This window comes from Anguilla rostrata, chromosome 4, assembly GCF_018555375.3.
Source record: "Anguilla rostrata isolate EN2019 chromosome 4, ASM1855537v3, whole genome shotgun sequence".
Taxonomy (NCBI): domain Eukaryota; kingdom Metazoa; phylum Chordata; class Actinopteri; order Anguilliformes; family Anguillidae; genus Anguilla; species Anguilla rostrata.
The window spans coordinates 4,245,350-4,267,111 of record NC_057936.1 but is presented as its reverse complement, the minus strand read 5'-3'; the positions used below and the strand labels follow the sequence as shown (position 1 = coordinate 4,267,111).

General features: G+C 46.2%; 1 protein-coding gene across 4 annotated transcripts in view; it reads left to right on the top strand.

Annotated features, from left to right (window-relative positions):
- LOC135252262 (guanine nucleotide-binding protein subunit beta-4) overlaps positions 1 to 21,762 on the top strand; it is a 41,658-nt gene that overhangs the window by 12,915 nt on the left and 6,981 nt on the right. For 2 of the 4 annotated variants that reach the window (XM_064330147.1, XM_064330146.1), the window contains exons 2-10: positions 2,417 to 2,506; positions 14,730 to 14,843; positions 15,377 to 15,415; positions 15,888 to 15,994; positions 17,365 to 17,428; positions 18,533 to 18,695; positions 19,744 to 19,810; positions 20,428 to 20,629; positions 21,176 to 21,392. In XM_064330147.1, the coding sequence (XP_064186217.1) occupies positions 14,787 to 14,843; positions 15,377 to 15,415; positions 15,888 to 15,994; positions 17,365 to 17,428; positions 18,533 to 18,695; positions 19,744 to 19,810; positions 20,428 to 20,629; positions 21,176 to 21,392 (916 nt within the window). In that variant the 5' untranslated portion in view covers positions 2,417 to 2,506; positions 14,730 to 14,786. Of the gene's footprint in view, positions 1 to 2,125; positions 2,145 to 2,276; positions 2,507 to 14,729; positions 14,844 to 15,376; positions 15,416 to 15,887; positions 15,995 to 17,364; positions 17,429 to 18,532; positions 18,696 to 19,743; positions 19,811 to 20,427; positions 20,630 to 21,175; positions 21,393 to 21,762 lie in introns of those variants that run through there. The other 2 variants (XM_064330148.1, XM_064330145.1) reach the window with 2 other exon arrangements.

Here is a 21,762-nt window from a genome sequence, read left to right as displayed (position 1 = left end):
CTGTTGTGTCCATGTGCAACAGCGGTCATATTTGTGTCCGGTGGGTTCACCTATGAAGCTTTGAGTGGCTTTAAAGGACAAATCATCTAGTGAAGGACATATCGTGCACAGTTTTCTTAGCGTTTGTTCATCATTTTTCTTTTCCACTCATTTTAGTTCAACAACATGAATACCTGAATGTATGGAGTCCACACACATGGACATAACATGTTCAATTGCTTTTCCTTATTGATATTAAAAACATTTATGCGATTAACATTAGTTCCAAATTAATATTATAAGCCTATAGATAACCCTTTGTTATACCAGGACACACATAGGCCCATATTTAATCAACATCTGTCACAGCTTCAACTTAGACGTGCAAGTTTTGTCTTACAAGCACTTTTAATTTACTAACTTGGTTTTGTCTTTGTTGGAGCATTCAACACACTGTGCAGTTATGTGCGCAGTAATCTTGTATTATTTGTTGTTATTCTATAAATTTATTTAACAGTCTTATCTAGAGTAATGTATAAATCTTTAGGAGGTTCAAAATACACATAACAATAAGCAATAGTTGTTTTATTGGATTAATTTTAACTGAATGCATTTTAGTGTTTGAAAATAAAAGTTTATCAATACAGTACAAGATATGATTTAAACAATACTGTGTGTGATTGAAATAATACTTTTGGAGCAAATTTGATTTTTTTAAATTTTTATTAAACCTTTCCTTGTTATGCTTTGAAGAAAAAACGAATCTGAGAAAATATGGTTGCTTTTTCTCCCCACAAAATAATCCGCTTGGTGAATATATTACACGTGTCTTGAGCTGGTTAATGTTTTGCTTTGTAAATGGCTGAATTCATTTATTTAAAAAATAAAATAAATAAATTAGAGTTAATCTTGCCCCCCTCATGTCAATCCAGAAGGAAACCAGGAGCTCAGTGTCTTTGATGTCTCCCTCATTGATTATGGCTAAACCTCTCCCACTGTGTCCTTTCATTGGTCACATTAACAATTCAGGAGTTCCTAATGGGAAAAAAACCCTCTTTTTAAGTCCTTACTTATCCGTTTAAAACAGACAGGGGCCAGGCCCATCTGCTTCTGTATGCAAAACTCTAAGCAACCCAGATTCAAAACTGTACAGTTTTTTTCACATTATAAAAAGGAACCCGTTAATCGACTAAACTGTGCCCTCCATATTGTAAAAGCATAATAAAATCGAAATTCATCTCAGGAAAATATATAGACTACAACTGAATACAATCATAAGATTTTTTCATAGATGCATACAAATTTACACCAGTTTAAAAAGATAGATTTAAATATAAGGCATGAAATATAGTCATTATTATAAGTAGAGGTAGTTCAATGTAAACTAGTTGTTTGTAAAACCATTGACATTTTGGAGACTTAAGTTCGATGCGTTTTAATGTGTTGATCACAATTTTTATTAAACCGTCATCTTATTTCAGAGGCAACTCTTGATATAATGGTCCAAGAATACAGCTCATTCATTTCGAAATAACTACTTTAAGTGACAAATTTTCTCTCGAAGACATGTACGATAAAAGAAGGATATCAATTATGTGTTTTCAGTTAAATATTCTCAACTAAAGACAAAATACCAAAGCGGTTGATGGTTTGACCGTTTTAAATAACTAAATGCTGAAACTTAATTTCAAGATGCAGCATTGTTTGTATGTTGGCTACATGTAGAGAAATGTTACATCTATTGGAATTTGAACTTGTGACAAGATCAATCAACAAAAATATGGGGGAAAACCCTTATCTGTTGCTCGACAGAGAGAGAGAAATTGAACCGTGGAAGCGCTGGCCATTGTTCTGTACTAGCAGTAGAGCCACACTTGGGGTGTTGGATTATCACAACGCAGTGGAAGATGACCGCATTAAATCGCCGTATTTCACGCCGTATTTTCACGGAGTGGTTAAACCACAGTATTCTCTATACGCAAAACAAAACGCCCAACGCGCCACTCTTTGATGAGAATGTATTTATTTTCATCAACAATAAAACACATTTCCTGTTTCCCGTCCTGCTTTCATTTTGTTGAGGCAGCTGACAGGCAATACCATTTCTCTGTAGGTTAGGCAAAATGCCTCTTCGGCACAGTGCAGTACATTCAGACGTGAAACAGGTGCGAGGAATGCCGTGCGCTTTATTTTTAATACATAAAAATTGAAAAATAAATGTGTGGTATCCCGGGTGTAAAATAAATATAATGTAAAATGCCCATTCGTTCAGCGCACCCCTCCTCCTATGCTGTTGCCAGGTCCCCAGTTTCTGTATGGGTGTGGTGATCAGTTTGCTGGGCAAAGATTGAGTCAAACCTTGTTTGAGTTAATGTTGCCTGGCCTTGCGAGGTATTCGAAAACTGACCAGATTAACTGACAGATTTTAACGTTTCAGTCACTACAGGGGCCATGTGTGTGATCTGAAGGTGGAGGATTTAAAGAAGCGATTGGGAAGGCCGTGGACTTGCTCAGAAGCCGAGTTCAGGTAATGACATGTGTGTTAAATGGAGCTTTCTGGCTAACACAGATTCTGTTTGCATTTTCTTGTGCTTTTTTATTTCCTGCTTCGTTCCGTGAGGCAGATTAAGTTTGCTATATGATGGTCATTTTCCCTGTGTAGTGATCATATGCTGCATATGCAGGATTAGCTGCGTTGTACAGGAAACGTGTGTGCACTTCGGCAAGTGTTTTTCCACCATTGCGTCTAAATAACTTAGCATTGGCTAATTAGCAAGCAGCGCTAGCATTTAGTTGATTTTCCAAGGCGCGACTCTAATGTTATTTGGTTAATTCAGCCGGTTAATATAACATTACATAGATTTGACAATTCGTACTGTTTTATTAGCCCAAAAATCTGTCGGTATAACAAGGGTAGTTAGCTATCGGCTAACGGTAGCTATTTAACGAAAGCGCGGCCTTGCTGTTCGGTCAGCTGCGGATTCAGCGACACGAAACTCGGTGTCATTTGTATGGTAGCTTGCCATCTAGCCCAGTTATAATGGATTGATAACAGCTTCTTATGACGTTTGTGCGCGGTTGCTAGAAATTTAATGTTTATTTGTTGCTGTATGTGTGTGCATTGTCCATGCGTGTAAGCTACATTAACATCGAGCTTAGCCGGCTATTTCATTGCTGTGCTTTTTCATCAATAATTCAGTGGTAACGTTGGTTAACCTCACTTAGCTAGCGGGGGCTGCATTTTGCATGTATAGCCGTCACCTGTACGGTCAGCTTAAGTAAATAAGCAAATATGTTTTGGTCACAGTTGTCGTTGACTTTTCGTGTAAATTGGACATATTTGCGAGCTATAAATTTAGCTCGGATAGAAAGTATTAGTCGTGCAATTAAAATGGAAGCAAAAGCAAACTGCTGAGATTTTAATCAGACGTTCAGCCTTAAGATTTTAGGTATTGTCGTTACTGACTGCTAGTTACAATGACTATGGTGGTGTTTGTTATGTTGGAATATCATACTGTTGGAAACTGTGACCTTAAGCTATGTACAGTTACGCCTATGTCAATTGCACAGGCTATGAATGGTAAACCTGTTTGTTCAATATATGTACAAACAATGTTTTAGGTGATCTGTTGACATAGCCTAGTGCTTTGTACAGTATCTTTGAATTGGTGGTAAACTGCGTTAAACGGTCAAGGTCATCATTTAAAAAAATATACAATAATGTCATGCTAGTCATTTTAAACGTAGCAGTCTAGTTTCGAATTTGAAGTTTTAGGTGGAAAACAGTGATGTAAGTTCTGGGAATAATCTGTTGGGAGAGAGCAACTCGTAGGCCTTAGGCTGTACAGCACCAGGAAGTTAGCCAGACAAAGCTCTGTGTTCAAGCCTCGGGGCACTGGGTATAGTAGTTTGCTTCTCTGTTACCTGAATGTTAATGCTTTTTGGAGTTCAGGGTGGCCTATGGTAATTATTTAATGCTGACACACCACAAAAAAAAAAATAAATAAAATAAATAAATAAAGAGCAACGTACATGCCATGGTTTTTATCTCGCAATCTACTATTTATTCTGGAAAATCACCTGTGGCATGGCCTATTTCAGGAATTCAAAATTTGGCAGCCATTGCAACAGGAAAGAAAATGAACTTCCAATAAGGGCTACAGCGCGTGCCGTCCTGAATTCCTATTTCAATATCGTTATTACGTAGCCTAATGGCAAACATCCAACTGATATTAAACACTGCAAACATCCAGCTGACAGCTAGCATCCAGTTAACAGGACAAAACTGGCCTGTTTTGTGTGGAGTGTTTTGGTAGTGTGCTGTTACCCAGCAGATTGGTTAAAATCTGGTTGGGTTATTTTTCAGTCACACGTTTTAGCATTGGCTTCCAGATATTTGAAATATTCCTAATGTTCACCCATTTTAATTGCATTTGTTTTATCAAATCATATTCTCAGTCCTTCAGGTGCATGATTTGACTGCTTCAATAAGAACTGTGGTGGGTGTTGGGCTCCCCCCCCCCCCAACAGACTCTCCCTTCCTGATGTCATCAATATAGAAAGCATTGTTCATTGATGATGTCATAAAATGGATTCCTTGAAAGCTTGCCAGATATGTGCTTGAAGAGCAATAAGATGATGTATTCTGAAGAAATTGTACATTTGGCCTCTTTGTTCGTTTGAATGGTAAGGGAAAAAAGGCACAACACCTTGCTTCAGTATCATGCTTAATGGGTCCCATACTCGCTTCAAGAGTGAAGATTTTTATACTTGATTGGGTAGGAATGTCTCTAATTTGATTCAGCAAACATCCTACATTTTTGGAGGGTTTGTAACCAAAGGCTGGAACAATTCTGTCCGTGAAGAGTTACCATGCTCAGATTTCATTGATTTTCAATGTAAGATTTTTTTCCTATTTAGATTACTTTAACTGAGGAAATGTCTGATTTAGTTGAAAACTTGCAGTACCGTACATTTCAGCAAAGACTTTGTTTTGAGCAGAACTAAAATTTCTCTGCACATCCCCTTTTTATAAAATCATTATAGAATATGGCCAGAAAAAAGTTCTCTAGATGCTTATCTTTTTGGCATTTTCTTAATGTAGTAACAGCCTTTTTACTTACATTAGGCCTAGGCTACATGTAGCCATTGAACATACACACCTATCCAGACTGATTTAAGACCAATTAATTGTTAGTAGGACTGGGACCACCTATCAGTTTACTGGTAATTATCGATAACGCCGTGAAATCGACAAATAATGCATGAATAAACATTCTACCCGCCAGTCACTTATCCAAACACTTTCCGACACAATTTGGTTCTGTAACGGTCACCACAGATGCGTGGATGTGGCCGTGTGAAGAAGCACAGGCTGTCTGTCCCTTCTGGAAGGGTGGGGCTGTCCGGCAGGCCAGATTGTAAACAAATCCAGATCCTGTCTGAAACCGAAGAATGTGGGACGCTGTTCTCCTTCTGAACAAAAACCAAAAGATGCTAGACATGGATATGAAAGTGACGTTTTTTTGTTTGTTTGTTTGTTTGTTCATTTTTAGAAAAGTGATTACGTCAGACAGCTGTTGTCGTGTCCACTGAGTTTATGTTTGGCTGTAAACATAATTTAGAAGTTTAGTTTGTTTTTCTGATAGGCATGAAACTCCTCCAGCAAATACGAAGCTGTTTGGCTTCTCCTCCAGCCAGTTATATCCATTCATTTGTTCAAGCACAGTTTTACTTGGCGATATAATTAAAAATACTCACACAACATGGCTTCCATCTCTGCTAACCTCGGCTTATCTCGGTTGAACAGTTGAATACATAGGCTATACTGTTTTCAGTTAAAATAATTATATAATATAGCCTAGATATCGCAAATTTCTCCCTGATTTGTCCATTCGTCAAATTTACTTATCGTCCTAGCCCTAATTTCTAGATGCGAAGCACCTCGTGGACTTTACTTGTAACTCACTCACGCAGTCACTCACTCACGTTTATTAACCTGAGGATTCTCCACAAGGGGGGGCTATTAGCACTCATGTTGCTTTGCATTTGTGATGTTGTCCTTGTTTTATGATTATATTCCATTTAAATAAATTAAAAAAAGAACTCCATTTATGCAGTGCATCCATACATGTGCATTTATGCGACTGTGGCTAACAGCACCCGGCAAGCTAGCGTTGCTCAGATAGGAGGGTTTCAGTCAACCAGGATGACAGCATCCCATCATGTTCCCCTGCTGGTGGAACAGAATATTGCAGTTGCACCTGTTGAGCAGAACCTGAAGCGTCTTCCTCTGGCTGGTGTCTGTGCAAGCGTGACCTGTGAACTGCAGTGTGGTGAGGTGGGGCTAAAACAGAATCCAGCACCCACACTGGCTCTCTTCGGATAGGATTAGACCCCTGACTTTGATCACTTACGTTAGGTGGTTACATTTGCCTCAGCTGGGTCTGGGTATTGGGTCAGAAATGGCTGGGTTTCAAAAATCTGACTTCCCTCTCCTTCCAAGGGCATGAGTAAATGTCCATTTTGTTTCTGGAAGCATCCGTGTTTTTGCCGGAAGGTTTGCGTGCGAGAGGCCTGTTGGGTCTGGAGCCTTCAGTACTGGGTTTTTTTTTTGGCTCCTCTGGCTAAACTACCAAAGCTTCTATCGAGTGTTTAGAGCAGGACTTTAAAACCAAAAACATTAAAACGAAACACCTCAGGCTTCTGCAGCCGCTGAGAGAAGTGAAGAGCTCTAGAACAAAAGTGCCGTGATCTTGCTGGAGAAGGGTCACTTCCTGCTTCCTTTTCTGGGGAGGGCAGAACAAAAAAAAAGGGGGGGGGGGGGCAGAGGGGGTGGGGCAGAACTGCTGCTATCCAACAGCCGACACTCACACACATTGGTTATGCAATATATATAACACCGTGATTCTGTGTCTTTGATGGATAGAGCCAATGCTGACTTGTCACTTCCAGACGTTTACATACACCTTGACTAGAGCGGGGGTGCCCTACTCTGTTCCAGGAGATCTGTCGTCCTGCAGGTTTTCATTTCAACCCTAATTTGACACACCCGATTCTTCTAATTAGCAGCTCAGTGAGATCTCTGGCTGTTGAATGAGGTGTGGCTTTGTTATGGTTGGAGTGAAAACCTACAGGACACTAGATGTCCTGGAACAGGGTTGGGGAAAACCTGGATTAGACCCCTGGACTCAATCCAAGCGTTCATTTTACCCGTCCTTGTCCCCATCGGTCATCGCCTGACCCCGAAAATCCATTGACGTCCGCCATCTTTAAGGAAATTCCAACCCGTTAAATGGTCCATGAAAGAGCAAGGGGCTAGGAGGCTCGCAAAGGATGCTTAAGCAAGGAGACATGAGTTTATCCTTTGCAGAAGTATTTTTTCAGGCTTTTTTAATGCTGACAGTATAATACTAGTGGTAAGCCTTCTAAGGTACGCTGTCATCAGTAATTGACTTGTGCTGCTCACGAGACTTCAGTGAAGCTTGTCTGAAAACAAGGAACGGTCCCTTTGCCTAATAAATGCCTCCTCAGTTCCCTCGGCCTTGTGTCCTTTCCTTGCGTTCTCTAATGGGTGGAGCTGAAGAGTGAGGGAAGGATGCAAGGAGGTAAAAATAAGCGATAGGGATGAGCCCCCTGTGTTTTCTGCTGGGGGGTCCTTGAAGGTTCTGTGGGGGGTTCCCTGGCTAGTCTTGATGTGCAATGACTATATTTGAAAAATATTTCAAAATAGAAAGCCTTTTTTTTTGAAAACTCAACCCTTTTTAACTTGTCCTGGGCGGTCGCCTGGATGCCTTTGAGTCTGGGTAGGGGGTCCCTGGATCAGAAAAGGTTGAAAACCCCTGGAATAGACGGACCGATAATTGACTTGACCGTGTTTGTCCCTGTGAACCTTCACCCTGAGCTGGCTGGAGGAGGAGGGGTGCCCCCTTTTGAGTCTGGTTCCTCCCCAGGGTTCTACCTGCACCCTTTTCCGGGAGTGTTTCCTTCCCAGTAACTGTCGACTCCGGCTTGCTTTGTAGGGCTTAAGTCAGGGCACACTGCAACAAATTCCTTTGGTACAATTCCTTGTAAAAATGTGCTGTCAATTAATTTGGGTTGATTGACTGAATGAAGGTTTTGAACATCGTAGTCGTGATTTCAGTACCTCTCTGTTTGTGATTAAATCCAAATCTTTCTTTTCTAATCTTGCGAATGTTGATGAAATGGACCCATGGACTACTGTATGGCCTTTAATGAAATATTAATAAGAGCATCCTCTTATCTTCTAATATGGTCAGATTTACCCTCTTGTCTACCAGAAATCAACTTAAAACTGTACGTGAGCGGAGTTGTTAATGGCAATGTTGTTTTAAGCATAATATGGCCTGCCCATAGGTCAGATTAGCCATATTCTGAAGGGCATTAGCACATACTGTGACCTGCATATTGTTTCTGAATGCATCCAGTAAAGCCAGAAATGGCAGTTGAGGTGTGTAGTGCATGTGACCAGAACGTCTCCTCGGATATCTCCTCTGTCCCTCATGACCAATCAGCAGCTCGAAATCCAATAAAAGTGTCTTTGTGTCAGCCTGTTGTGGATACTTAAAGCAGACGTGTTTAAAAATAAATGCCGCTCTTGTTATGTAATTTCATTAAACCGCATTATTTGGTTCAAACCCGGGCACTTTATACACACACGTGCGCGCACACGCACGCGCGCACATACATTCACACACACTCATTATCCGCTGTGGCTGATCTAGTTTTCTAATATTGGAATTTTCCCACTACGGGAATTTGTAAAAGCTGTTTTTTTATTTTATTTAGACCTGTTCATTCTTATATTTGTGCTGAGAATCAGACCCAGATGGTGAGGCGACAGTGTTTTGAGATCTTGAAAGATCTAACTATCGAGGTTCTTGGATTTGTCCCAGTATCACTTGACCGCTCTACATGTCCCTCAGATGACCACGGGGTCCACTGGTCTTTGTACGCTATTCTTTAAAATCTGAAGTCGGTTCAGACCCAAGAAAGGAAGTGAAGCGAGTTAACTGTGTTATCAGCTGCTTTAATTGATCAGTGAAGAGCTTGAGTATCACAGTGAACCTGGTCATCCTGTGGGGTGTCAAACACAGACTGTGGAAGAAGATGAACCAAGTGACCGTGACGTCTCCCATTGACTTTCCATGGGCTTGTGAAAAGCAGTTTTCATGCCGCCATGTTGTACAAATTTGAGCCAGAGACTGCGCAGTAGGGACAGTGTGGGACCGTTACATGATCGTGAAGTTCAGCCGAGTCTGGGTTGTCCACAGAGCGCATGAGAAGCAGCGACGCAAACTGCTCCTTAATTTTTCACAAAAAATATACAAAAATGTCGTTCAAATAATACTATAACCTATGTCACCACATGTGTGGAAAAAAACACCTGACTTGCATTGAAATGGGTTGCTGAAAAGGCCTATAGTGGAGCCAACCGCACTGGTGCTAGTGATCAACGTCTCTCAGTGAGACCAGGAAGTGGGTTTCTTAAACGAAGCGGAGGCCCAGATAGAACACCACTGGTCCGGGGACAAATTGGACCATCGCTGACATGAGGCAAACCCTCAGCTCTTGAGGCTAGGCCTACGTTGGCCCAAAAGGCATCGTCTTTCTGTATGAGGGGTGATTTGTATCAGATGGCTGTCAGACATTCCTGTGTTTTTTTTTTTTTTATCTGGGGGGAAATTTCCCACGGTATGACCTCATTGGGATGATGTGTCGGTAGGTGTCATTACATTACATTACATTCATTTGGCAGACACTTTTATCCAAAGCGACGTGTCACTGAGGCCTACTTTTGCAAAACACCTTCCCAGGTACATGCCGTATGCTAACTGCCTTGTGGAAGCGCATTTTCCTGCGACTGCCTTGTGGAAGCGCATTTTCCTGCGACTGCCTTGTGGAAGCGCATTTTCCTGCGACTGCCTTGTGGAAGCGCATTTTCCTGCGACTGCCTTGTGGAAGCGCATTTCTTGCGACTGCCTTGTGGAAGCGCATTTTCCTGCGACTGCCTTGTGGAAGCGCATTTTCCTGCGACTGCCTTGTGGAAGCGCATTTTCCTGCGACTGCCTTGTGGAAGTGCATTTCCTGCGACTGCCTTGTGGAAGCGCATTTTCCTGCGACTGCCTTGTGGAAGTGCATTTCCTGCGACTGCCTTGTGGAAGCGCATTTTCCCGCGACTGCCTTGTGGAAGCGCATTTTCCCGCGACTGCCTTGTGGAAGCGCATTTTCCTGCGACTGCCTTGTGGAAGCGCATTTTCCTGCGACTGCCTTGTGGAAGCGCATTTTCCTGCGACTGCCTTGTGGAAGCGCATTTTCCTGCGACTGCCTTGTGGAAGCGCATTTTCCTGCGACTGCCTTGTGGAAGCGCATTTTCCCGCGACTGCCTTGTGGAAGCGCATTTTCCCGCGACTGCCTTGTGGAAGCGCATTTTCCCGCGACTGCCTTGTGGAAGCGCATTTTCCCGCGACTGCCTTGTGGAAGCGCATTTTCCTGCGACTGCCTTGTGGAAGCGCATTTTCTTGCGACTGCCTTGTGGAAGCGCATTTTCCTGCGACTGCCTTGTGGAAGCGCATTTTCCTGCGACTGCCTTGTGGAAGTGCATTTCCTGCGACTGCCTTGTGGAAGCGCATTTTCCTGCGACTGCCTTGTGGAAGTGCATTTCCTGCGACTGCCTTGTGGAAGCGCATTTTCTTGCGACTGCCTTGTGGAAGCGCATTTTCCCGCGACTGCCTTGTGGAAGCGCATTTTCCCGCGACTGCCTTGTGGAAGCGCATTTTCCTGCGACTGCCTTGTGGAAGCGCATTTTCTTGCGACTGCCTTGTGGAAGCGCATTTTCTTGCAACTGCCTTGTGGAAGCGCATTTTCTTGCAACTGCCTTGTGGAAGCGCATTTTCTTGCGACTGCCTTGTCCTCATCTCACCCCGGCAGGAAGCGGTGACTGCGACTCTGGGCCCGTGACTGCGACTGCGTTAGGGGCGTAGCGGGGCTTGTCGTTGCCATGGTCTCCAGCATTGGAAAGTAGCAGGCAGGCAGACCTGGCACTGCCAAGTACACACACACACACACACACACATACCCAAGCACGCACACACACACACATATACCTACGCACACACACATACCTAAGCAAGCACACACACACACGTTACACGGACACTCAGACGCATTCTCACACACACATATACCCAAGCACGCACACACACACACGCATATACCCAAGCACGCACACACACACACGCATATACCTACGCACGCACGCACACACACGTTACACGGACACTCAGACGCATTCTCACACACAAACACACACACACACACTCTCTGAACAAAAGACAGTGAGCACAAACCAGCTCTTTGTCACTGACCTCCTGGCACCTCCACTGGCCCTCCTCCTCCTCCTCCTCCTCCTCACTGTCTGTGCCGGGAGAGGCTCTCTCTCTCTCTCTCTCTCCGTCTCCGTCAAACGTTTCTTTCTTCAGCTGGTCTCAAACAATCCATACGATCAATAAAAAAAACTGCATGAACTGGGCCAGGGCTGCAGCTGATTTAAGTGTTCACTTATTTTAAACGGCCTGATTCAGGGATTTCTGGGAAAGCAAAGAGAAGGAGGTTTCATGGACATTAATTTGCCATAAAACGGGGGGTGGGGTGGGGTTGGGTGGGGTGGGGGGGGGGGTTCTCTGAGGTCAACTTGGGACCTTTAATTCAAATAAAAAGAAAATTATTGGTGACAAGTGGTGAAAACATTAAGGCTGACCGTTGTTATTTTTCATCCAGGTGTGGCAGTTGAAGCCTTGTGTTTTTGCCCGAGCAGGAAACGTTGGCAGCAGATGCACGTTTATGTGGGGAAATAAAATGGAGAGATTCTCCTTCTGTGGCCTGTGGGGGAGCAACGCTCCCTCTGGGCTTAGAGAGAGAGGGGTACAGAGGCGCTGTCACTGTGTCCCTAAATCCAGGGGAGCTGTCCCTCCCAGGAACGCACAGAGCACCTTCCTGTGTCATTCGCAAACCTGAGCATTTCGAAAGCAAAGCTTCCTATTGGGCAGATATGAGCTTTACCCTTAATGCGTTCGGGCTGTTTGCTCTCTGCCTCTGTGAAGCACTTAGCCATTTGAGCTGTATGGAAGCTGCATTATAGAGTGTATAGGAGCACATTAATGGGATATTTAATATCAATATGAATAATAGTGATGATTTATTGCTGCATTGAAAGCATGCGGTGAAGTTGCGGAGCGTCGTCTGACTGCAGCGGTGCGATGACATCATTGGCGGCTCTGTGGGAGAGGCTTGCGTCAGTAGGAGGGGCCACATCATTGGTGGCAGGCCCTGCCAAACACCCCAGCTGTGTCTCTCCCCCTCCCTCCCTCCGTCTTTCTCCCTCGCTCCCCTCGCTCTCTCTGGGATTCTCTCACTCTCTGTGCGTCTCTCTCTCTCTGTCTCTGACTCGGTCTTCCTCTGTCTCGTTCTCTCTATTCTCCCTTTCTCTCTTTCTCTATTCTCTCTATTCTCCCTTTCTCTCTTTCTCTATTCTCTCTCCCTGTCTCGTTCTCCCCCCCCCCCCGCCTCTGGAATTAAGGGCTGCCCCTGTCTCCCTGCGGGACGGGGGCTGGTACAGGCCCATATCTCTCGGGGCAGCTGGCCCCCGACGAAACGACGCTTCCTTTGAGCTGCTCGGGGCGAGCAGGGCTCATGTTTTACTCTGCTGCTGTGTGAACATGCTGGCAGCTAGGTGGCGCTGTGGAGACGGCCTTTTTTATCTTCTTATCTTCCCTCATTAATCAGTTAATACTCGTTCCTATGAAGAGTAGGTTTTTTGGAATGTGTTTTCAAATCGTCAGTGTTCTAGAACTCACTGCATTGCTTTCAGTTACCAGCAGTGATTGTGACATCAGCATTAGAATGTTCAGATAAGAACATTCTAATCCCTTATTTGTGATGTCACAGTTTATAGGGTTTGATTGAGCCCCTAACGGTCCCTGCAGCCCACTAGTATTGGGCTGTGTTGCTGGAATTCTCTCCGCCAATCGTCTGTCAGAGTGAAACAGCCCTTTGATGCGTGTACCCTTAGGACACGCCCCCCCCCCTATTTTGGTGTCTGGAAGTCAGCTGACGAATCAGGAAAAGTCACGTCCATGTGTGCTCTTCTCCTTTCCGAAGCCCTCTTCGCTGCGGCTGCCTGGTGGCAGTAGTGCTTTTCCGCCTCCTGGGGATTCTTTGCTCTTTACAACGACGCAAGAAGAGCAGGAAGTCACAGCTGCCCAGGGCTCTACAGTGCCCCAGTTTTGAAGCATTTGACCTGAAAATTGATGGTGTGCTAAGTGGAAAGATAATTTAGGAGCACATCAACTAATTGGGGTGCATTTCAACTTTGGAGCACGTGTGCTCCTTGGGGGGGAAAGAAAAACGTTAGCGCAGAGCCCTGTAGTGTCAGAGCAGTTGTGTCTAAAATAATTAGCCGAAGTGGGGATACAGCTTGATGATGATATTTGCACAGTGCTCTGCTTGTGTTCTGGGTTGGTGGGCGGAGCTTGTTGTTGATGACCTGTGGCCCTGTTGGTTCAGGGTGGCTGGACCACAACTCTGATACCACAGTACAGATACCCACTCTGGTGGATCACGTGACAAACCTAATTTTAAGATGCTCTATTTGTTCGTATGCCATTTTACTTTGCCATTTTGACTGAGCGGCACATAAGGGGCGGGGGGGGGGGGGGTTGGGGAGGTGGGGAGGGATTATAGAGGTTATCTATATTTACAGCCATGCATGGGTGGATGAAAGTGGTATTAATATGTTAACATGTTCACCTAACTTGGTCATGGTCAATTCCAGCATTTTCACTGCAAAAGAAGTGAACTAATAGACTTGTTGCTAGCGACATAAAACGGAGAACTTGACTGACAGGTGGATATTAAACCCATTTTACTGCGTTTTGAGAAAGTATGGCCCGTGTTGAGCAACGCAGGACGTCCTGAAGATTGTGCACGCATGTGTTGGTGTGTGTGTGTGTGCGTGTGTCTGTGTTTGTGTGCACGCGCATATGTGTTTGTGTGTACACACCTGTGTGTGTGTGTGTGTGTACGTACGTGCCTGTGTGTGTGTGTGTGTGTGTGTACGTGCCTGTGTGTGTGTGTGTGTGTGTGTACGTGCCTGTGTGCGTGTGTGTGTCTGTATGTGTACGTGCCTGTGTGTGTGTGTGTCTGTATGTGTATGTGTGTATGCGCATGTGTGTGTGTCCGGGCCCTCTGAAGCTCTGCATGCTGTTGTTACCAGGACAACCCCTCCCCCTTGGGGAGCTGGGATGCGTGATTCTCCAGTGGAGTCTGGTGCCTGTTATATTAATAGCACAGGTCAGACGAATCGAGAAGCTATTATTGCACACTGAGCTAAAGATAGAACGCGTGCAGGAAAAGGTTGTTTGTCCGTGAAACGCACCTGTGCTCGTCTCCTCCCCCCCGCGCCCCGCAGCCCTCTGCCCCGCCCCGCACCCCTCTGCCCCGCCCCGCACCCCCTCCCCGCCCGCACCCTCTCACGCACCCCCTCCCCCCCCCTCTCCCCCGCCCTGCCGCACCCCTCTCCCCACCCCGCACCCCCGCCCTGCCACACCCCTCTCCCCTGTCCCGCACCCCTTTCCCTGCCCCGCACCCCTCTCCTCCCCACCGCGCCCTTCTCCTACCCCCCACACTCCTCTCCCCTGACGTGAGGTCATCCTCGTGCGTTTTCCCTGCAGGTGTCAGCTGGTTGTGTGGAGCGGATAGTGGACTGAACGCATCATCAGACGGGGACAATGAGCGAACTGGAGCAGTTACGACAGGAAGCAGAACAGCTGCGGAATCAGATCCGAGTAAGAGAGCGGAGCTTACATACACACACACACACACGCACTGTCACGCCCACATACACGCGCGCACGCACACGCACACGCACACATACACACCGTTATGGCCACACTCACAAGCGCACGCGCATGCACGCATGGACGCATACACACGCACTCGCACAAGAGGATACACACACACACACACATACACACACAAACAGTTTTTTTCAACACCACACCTGGAGAAAATAACATTCTGGAAAATACTGTAAGTCTTAAGACTTTTCCACAGACACCTGAAAATTTTCCATGAAAAAAAAAAAAAGTTGCAAACCAAAAATGAACCGTCTTCTGAAATGTTTTTGTTCTGTATTGGAGGATGTCAGGTGATCCCACCTTCACTCAGATGTAAACGGTCTGGTGGTCCTGCTCCTAAGATGGGGGAGACTAGCCACTGTCGCTAGCCTAGCCTAGCCTGCTCCTCCCTCTCTCCCTTGTACTGTATGTGTGTTTCTCTGGCTCTACCTGTGCGGTGATGTGAGTTTCTCTCCTTACAGGATGCCAGGAAAGCATGTAGCGATTCCACTCTGTCTCAGGTAAGGACCTGGTTTGGGAGGGGGGGGGGCAGCAGTGCGGTTGGGGTTTAGGGTGTGGCTGTTAAGTGGCTGGATGTGAAGCTCATTACAGCTGAGACCCACTTTCTGGAGAGTGCACTTAAAGCTCTGAAATATTTAACACTGTCTCCCGACTGCATTACAAAAAGCAGCCCAGTTTTTCCTCTGTGTGTGTGTGTGTGTGCGCGCGTGCGTGCGATTCAGTTTAAAAATCTCTTGTGTGTGTTGCATGTTTGCTGTAGCCACTGATTCTCCGCAGTGGCCCTGAAGGGGTCGCTCGGTTTTTGGGTTTCTGTGTTTGTGCAGCGTGTTCATACCCAGGAAACCGGGTCAGGGGCAGTAACTGTGATCAGCTGCTTTAACTGCCCGTTTAAGTGTGCATCAATAATGCAGGCTTGAGGACTGCTGCTGCAGGGCTGCGGCTGCAATGATGTCATCTCTGCTTTCTGCGCAGATGACGGCGGGTCTGGATTCGGTGGGAAGGATCCAGATGAGGACGAGACGCACCCTCAGAGGCCATCTAGCCAAAATCTATGCCATGCACTGGGGCACCGACTCCAGGTGGGTGCCCGTGATCGGCCGTGTCAGTGATTGCCGTGTCAGTTATCAGCCCATGTCATCAATCAGCTGTGTCCCTTTTTTGACTGCAAGTTTCTGTTTGAACTGGCCACAGTTCAAGATTAAAGTGTTTTTCTTTCATCAGTTTCATAAATGATTCATTTGCCAGGAATCCCGACATAGAGCAAGTTCCGTTGGAAGTTTTAGAGTAGCATTTGGAATGGTTGCCTGCGCAGGGGTGGGGTTAAAATGAATGGAGTTTCTAAACGGTTTCCTGATATTGCTCCCAAGGAGGAGGACAAACAGACTGTGTTTGTTTTATATACAGAGGTTGACATTTGGGAGGCGCAGGGTCCTGGCTTCACCCTGCGCTAGCTGGCTAACCTACACTTCTTTCCTTTACCCTGCGCTAGCTGGCGAGCCTTCACTTCCTTCCTTTACCCTGCGCTAGCTGGCTAGCCTACACAATTCCTTTACCCTGCTCTAGCTGGCTAGCCTTCACTTCCTTCCTTCACCCTTCGCTATCTGGCTAGCCTACACGTCCTTCCTTCACCCTGCACTAGCTGGCTAGCCTACGCTTCCTTCCTTTACCCTGCGCTATCTGGCTAGCCTACACTTCCTTCCTTTACCCTGCACTAGCTGGCTAGCCTTCACTTCCTTCCTTCACCCATCGCTATCTGGCTAGCCTACACTTGCTTCCTTCACCCATCGCTATCTGGCTAGCCTTCACTTCCTTCCTTTATCCTGCGCTAGCTGGCTAGCCTACACTTCCTTCCTTCACCCTGCGCTAGCTGGCTAGCCTTCACTTCCTTCCTTCACCCTGCGCTATCTGGCTATCCGGACGAGGCTTTTTTTCGGGCGGTCTGCGCTTTGTGCTTTATTAATATTATATGACAGGGCTCTGGCGCAAGGTGGGCGCGGCCCCTAGCTGCTCTCGCCCACGCGGGGGGGGAGACACTCTGCCCGACGAGGCGCCGCAGCGTCACAGTCTGGGGATCGGGCTCGTAACTCGGGGAGGTTGCGGGTTCGAATCTCGGGCGGGGCACTGCAGCTGTGCCTCTCAGCCGCTCCGTGAGCCTTAGTTTGCTCTGCAGAGGGGAGTCCGTTAAATGTGTAAATTCAATGTTCCTGTAAGGCGCTTGCATTGTTTCAGTAGATGGATAAACAAATTGTATGCGTGAATAAAGTAAGCTGTGCAAGTCGCCCTGGATGAGAGCACTTTCAACATGCCCAAATTATAAAATATAAATGTAAAACTGTTCCAGTGTGTTTGCTCTATCGCACTGGTACATTTGCTTATGCTTGACTCTGCGTTGCGTTACATCCAGACACTGTTTGACTTTTTTTTTTTTTTGTCCCCGTGAAACTTACAGGTTACTGGTCAGTGCCTCTCAAGATGGCAAGTTAATCATATGGGACAGCTACACAACAAACAAGGTGAGAAGCCGCGTGTGTTGTATGGAGTAGGTCTCTTGGAAATGTAGGCTGATCTACCGGTTTACCTGTGCCAACTCAGAATATGGTGTAGTGATGTGGTGTGGCAGTGCTCAATGGACAATTGACCCCTGAGTTCTGAAACTTGTGAACCTCCTGTATATGCATGTAAAATTGTTTTGTAAAATTGTTTTTTTTAATCTATATTGAACTTTATAGTGTAGTGTCCTTCGTCCTAATTGTTGTATGAACATGAATGGACATGTATTTTTTTGCAGATACAAAAGACATTTTGTCAGCTATTTGCTGATCACTGTACTGAGACAATAAAATATAAATGTAATGCAAAAACTACAACTCCCATAATGCATTTCCTTCTCTCCTCCTTGCCAGAATGCAAATATGTACCTTGCGGTCTTACCATCAGAAATATCTGAAATGTTGTAAGAAGTATTTTCTTTGCAAGCAAGCACATTGTGTGGGTGGTTGATAGATAAAAATATTAAATTTTAGAGTAGGATTTGTGGGTAAACTTGGCTTTTAATTTTTCAGTCAGAACTTCTAGCGAGTTGGCTGCCTTTCTGTGAGTCAGAGCATATATCACGTTTGTAGTTCCATTGAATAGCCAATTTGTAGTTTTATTGAGAAGGCGGTGCTGTTTGTAGTTGTACTGAGAAGGCTGTGCTCTTTGTAGTTTTATTGAGAAGGCTGTGTTCTTTGTAGTTTTATTGAGAAGGCTGTGCAGTGTGTAGTTTTATTGAGAAGGCTGTGCCAGTTTGTAGTTGTATTGAGAAGGCTGTGCTGTTTGTAGTTCTATTGAGAAGGATGTGCTGTTTGTAGTTTTATTGATAAGGCTGTGCTTTTTGTAGTTCTTTTAAGAAGGCTGTGCTGTTTGTAGTTTTATTGATAAGGCTGTGCTGTTTGTAGTTTTATTGATAAGGCTGCGCTGTTTGTAGTTTTATTGATAAGGCTGTGCTGTTTGTAGTTCTTTCAAGAAGGCTGTGCTGTTTGTAGTTTTATTGATAAGGCTGTGCTGTTTGTATTTGTATTGAGAGGGCTGTGCCGTTTGTAGTTCTTTTAAGAAGGCTGTGCTGTGCTCGCCCTCAGATGCACGCCATCCCGCTGCGGTCGTCCTGGGTGATGACCTGCGCCTACGCCCCCTCCGGAAACTACGTGGCCTGCGGCGGCCTGGACAACATCTGCTCCATATACAGCCTGAAGACCCGGGAGGGGAACGTCAGGGTGACCCGAGAGTTACCTGGCCACACAGGTGAGGGGCTGACTCACCTGTACCATACACCTGTAACCTTAAAGAGCTGACTCACCTGTACCATACACCTGTAACCTAAAAGAACTGACTCGCCTGTACCATACACCTGTAACCTAAAAGTACCGACTCACCTGTACCATACACCTGTAACCTTAAAAAGCTGACTCACCTGTAACCTTAAAGAGCTGACTCTCCTGTACCATACACCTGTGACCTAAAAGAGCTGACTCACCTGTACCATACACCTGTAACCATAAAGACCTGGCCAGGCAATGTCTGAGTGACCAGAGTTACCTAGCCACACAGGTAAAGAGATAATTCACCTGTAGTTGGTCTAATTCATCTGCTGGTTTAACTCCAGTCCTGGAGGGCCGCAGTGTCTGCAGGTTTAACTCCAGTCCTGGAGGGCCGCAGTGTCTGCAGGTTTAACTCCAGTCCTGGAGGGCCGCAGTGTCTGCAGGTTTAACTCCAGTCCTGGAGGGCCGCAGTGTCTGCAGGTTTAACTCCAGTCCTGGTGGGGCACAGTGTCTGCTGGAGCTTGTCCTTACCTTTCAATCCGAGGCCAATTTAAGATTCGGAAATGTGTGTGGACACTTATTTCCACACATATCTAATCAGTGACTTGGATTAAACATTTAAGTGCTTGAAAAGGCCTCAACAGTCAGCAGACACTGCAGCCGTCCAGGACTGGAGTGTGAGATCCGTGCCTCTTGCATTGAGGATCTTCAGCCCAGGTCCTGCTGACGTTCAGGTTTCACTATTAAAGTGCTTTATTACACAGTTCACCTCACGTGGTTTCTTGGGGCTGAATTGGTTGTCGATTGCGAAAGCAAAAGCCCGCACATCCTGCGTCTCCCACCCTGTACTGTAAAACACGTGCGGCCCAAGGCTGTCATAAAACAACATCAGGTCAATGAATCACTGTTTGAGGCCGTTTGATATTAATCACAGCTTCGGACGCCGGGGCTCCTCGTTTTCGCGGCCGAGGATGCCCCCCCGCGCGTCGGTCATCCTTTAACGCGTCGCTCTCTTTTCCGTGCTCTCGCAGGGTATTTGTCATGCTGTCGTTTCCTAGACGACATCCAGATCGTCACCAGTTCCGGGGACACCACCTGGTGAGTTCCGAGCTGAGAGAGGCCAATCACAGGGCGGCCGCCGCAATGTCAGTCTCTCGGGGCTGTCATGGCAACTTGGCTGGCTCGCCCAATGAGAATGTTTCTGCTCAATTCCTTTTTTTTTTTTCATTAAAAAATTTTTTTTTTTTCCAAGCGTATTAGAAGTGCAGTTAAATGGGAAAGTCCCTGTCATCACTCTTTTATGGCTTGGTGTAAACATGGTTGAGGTGCATATTTGAATTTCTTAACTTCAGATGCCTGGAAAGAGCTTTCAAGAAATAAGAATGTTTAACCAAACTGATTGTTAAAAAAAAAAGAAAGAAAATGGTTTCATTTAAAAGATGCCATTTATCTGCTCAAGTCCCTGAAGGGTTATAGTATTTTTAGGGATCATTTTTTGACCCAGGTCTGGTTCAGTGACAGTGATGGTCTGGAGCTTTTCCTCTTTTTTAAAATGGGTTTCCTGTGAGCTAGCAGAGAAGGTCCCACTCAGACAGTGTGTTTGGGGGCTGGGGGGGGGGCTTCCTTGTTTATATTTTGTGGGGGGGTGGTGGGTGGTTGCGTCGGATTTCCTTGCTCTGTCCCTGAGATGTTTTTTTTCTCCTGCTCCGCTGCAGTGCATTGTGGGACATCGAGACAGGGCAGCAGGCCACCACCTTCACGGGCCACACCGGTGATGTCATGAGCCTCTCGCTGAGCCCCGACTTCAAGACCTTCGTGTCGGGCGCCTGCGACGCCTCCTCCAAGCTCTGGGACATCCGAGACGGAATGTGCCGGCAGTCCTTCACCGGCCACGTGTCCGACATCAACGCCGTTTGCGTAAGTGCCCTCGGCCCCGAAAATCCCAAAACTTTTAGATTTGCGATCGCAAATGTGTGATTAGAATGTTCTTAACCGAACATTCTAATGCTGATGTCACAATGGCTACTGTTAACTGGGAGTGGAGTGGAGTTCTAGAAATCTGACTTAGAATGTTGAGAAAACATTCCAAAAAAAAAACATGCTCTGCAAGGGGTTAAATGCTTGATGTGGGGATATTTGAGTAATTTGAATTTCAGTTAATTTCCTCAATTTACGGTATTGAGGAGGAGATTCCAGGTCTCCAAAGTGTAGTTGTGCTTATTAAATTGAGATGTGTTATACTCAGATCAGTTATCGTGGTATTGTGCGTTCAGGTTGAGATCTTCCATAGTTTTTAATTAGTCATCGTTCTTTTGTCCTCGTCTTGCGAGTGTTCATGAGAGCGTGAGAAGGAGATGTTGCAGAAGTTGTGTGCCTTAACTTAAGCCCTTTGCTCACTGATGTTGGTAGCCTTCACACATAATCCCCCCCCCCCCCCCCCCCGTGCTCTTCCTCCCCCCCCAGTTCTTCCCCAACGGGAACGCCTTCACCACGGGCTCGGACGACGCCACCTGCAGGCTGTTCGACCTGCGGGCGGACCAGGAGCTGATGATGTACTCCCACGACAACATCATCTGCGGCATCACCTCGGTGGCCTTCTCCAAGAGCGGCCGCCTCCTGCTCGCCGGCTACGACGACTTCAACTGCAACGTCTGGGACACGCTCAAGGGGGAGCGGGCAGGTCGGTGGCGGGAGTAGTGCCCCTTTTTTTGGAAATGGGGGGGGGGGGGGCAGAAATGCTTTAGACCTGTGTTTCTCGACCCCTGGTCCTGGGGGCTCTCTGGTCTCTCTGATCTATTAATGTTGTTGAAAATGTGTTAGTCTACTATTTAACTGAGTTGGCTAGCTGTGATTGTCACATGCGCTGGTATGGCTGTGCGAGTGTCACACGGGTGAAGGGTGACGCCTGTGCGGTGTGACAGGGTAGGTGACGCCTGTGCCAGGGTGAGGTGACGCCGTGTGCAGGGTGGGGGTGGACAGGGTGAGGGTGACGCCTGTGCCAGGGTGAGGGTGGCGCCTGTGCGGGTGTGACAGGGTGAGGGTGACGCCTG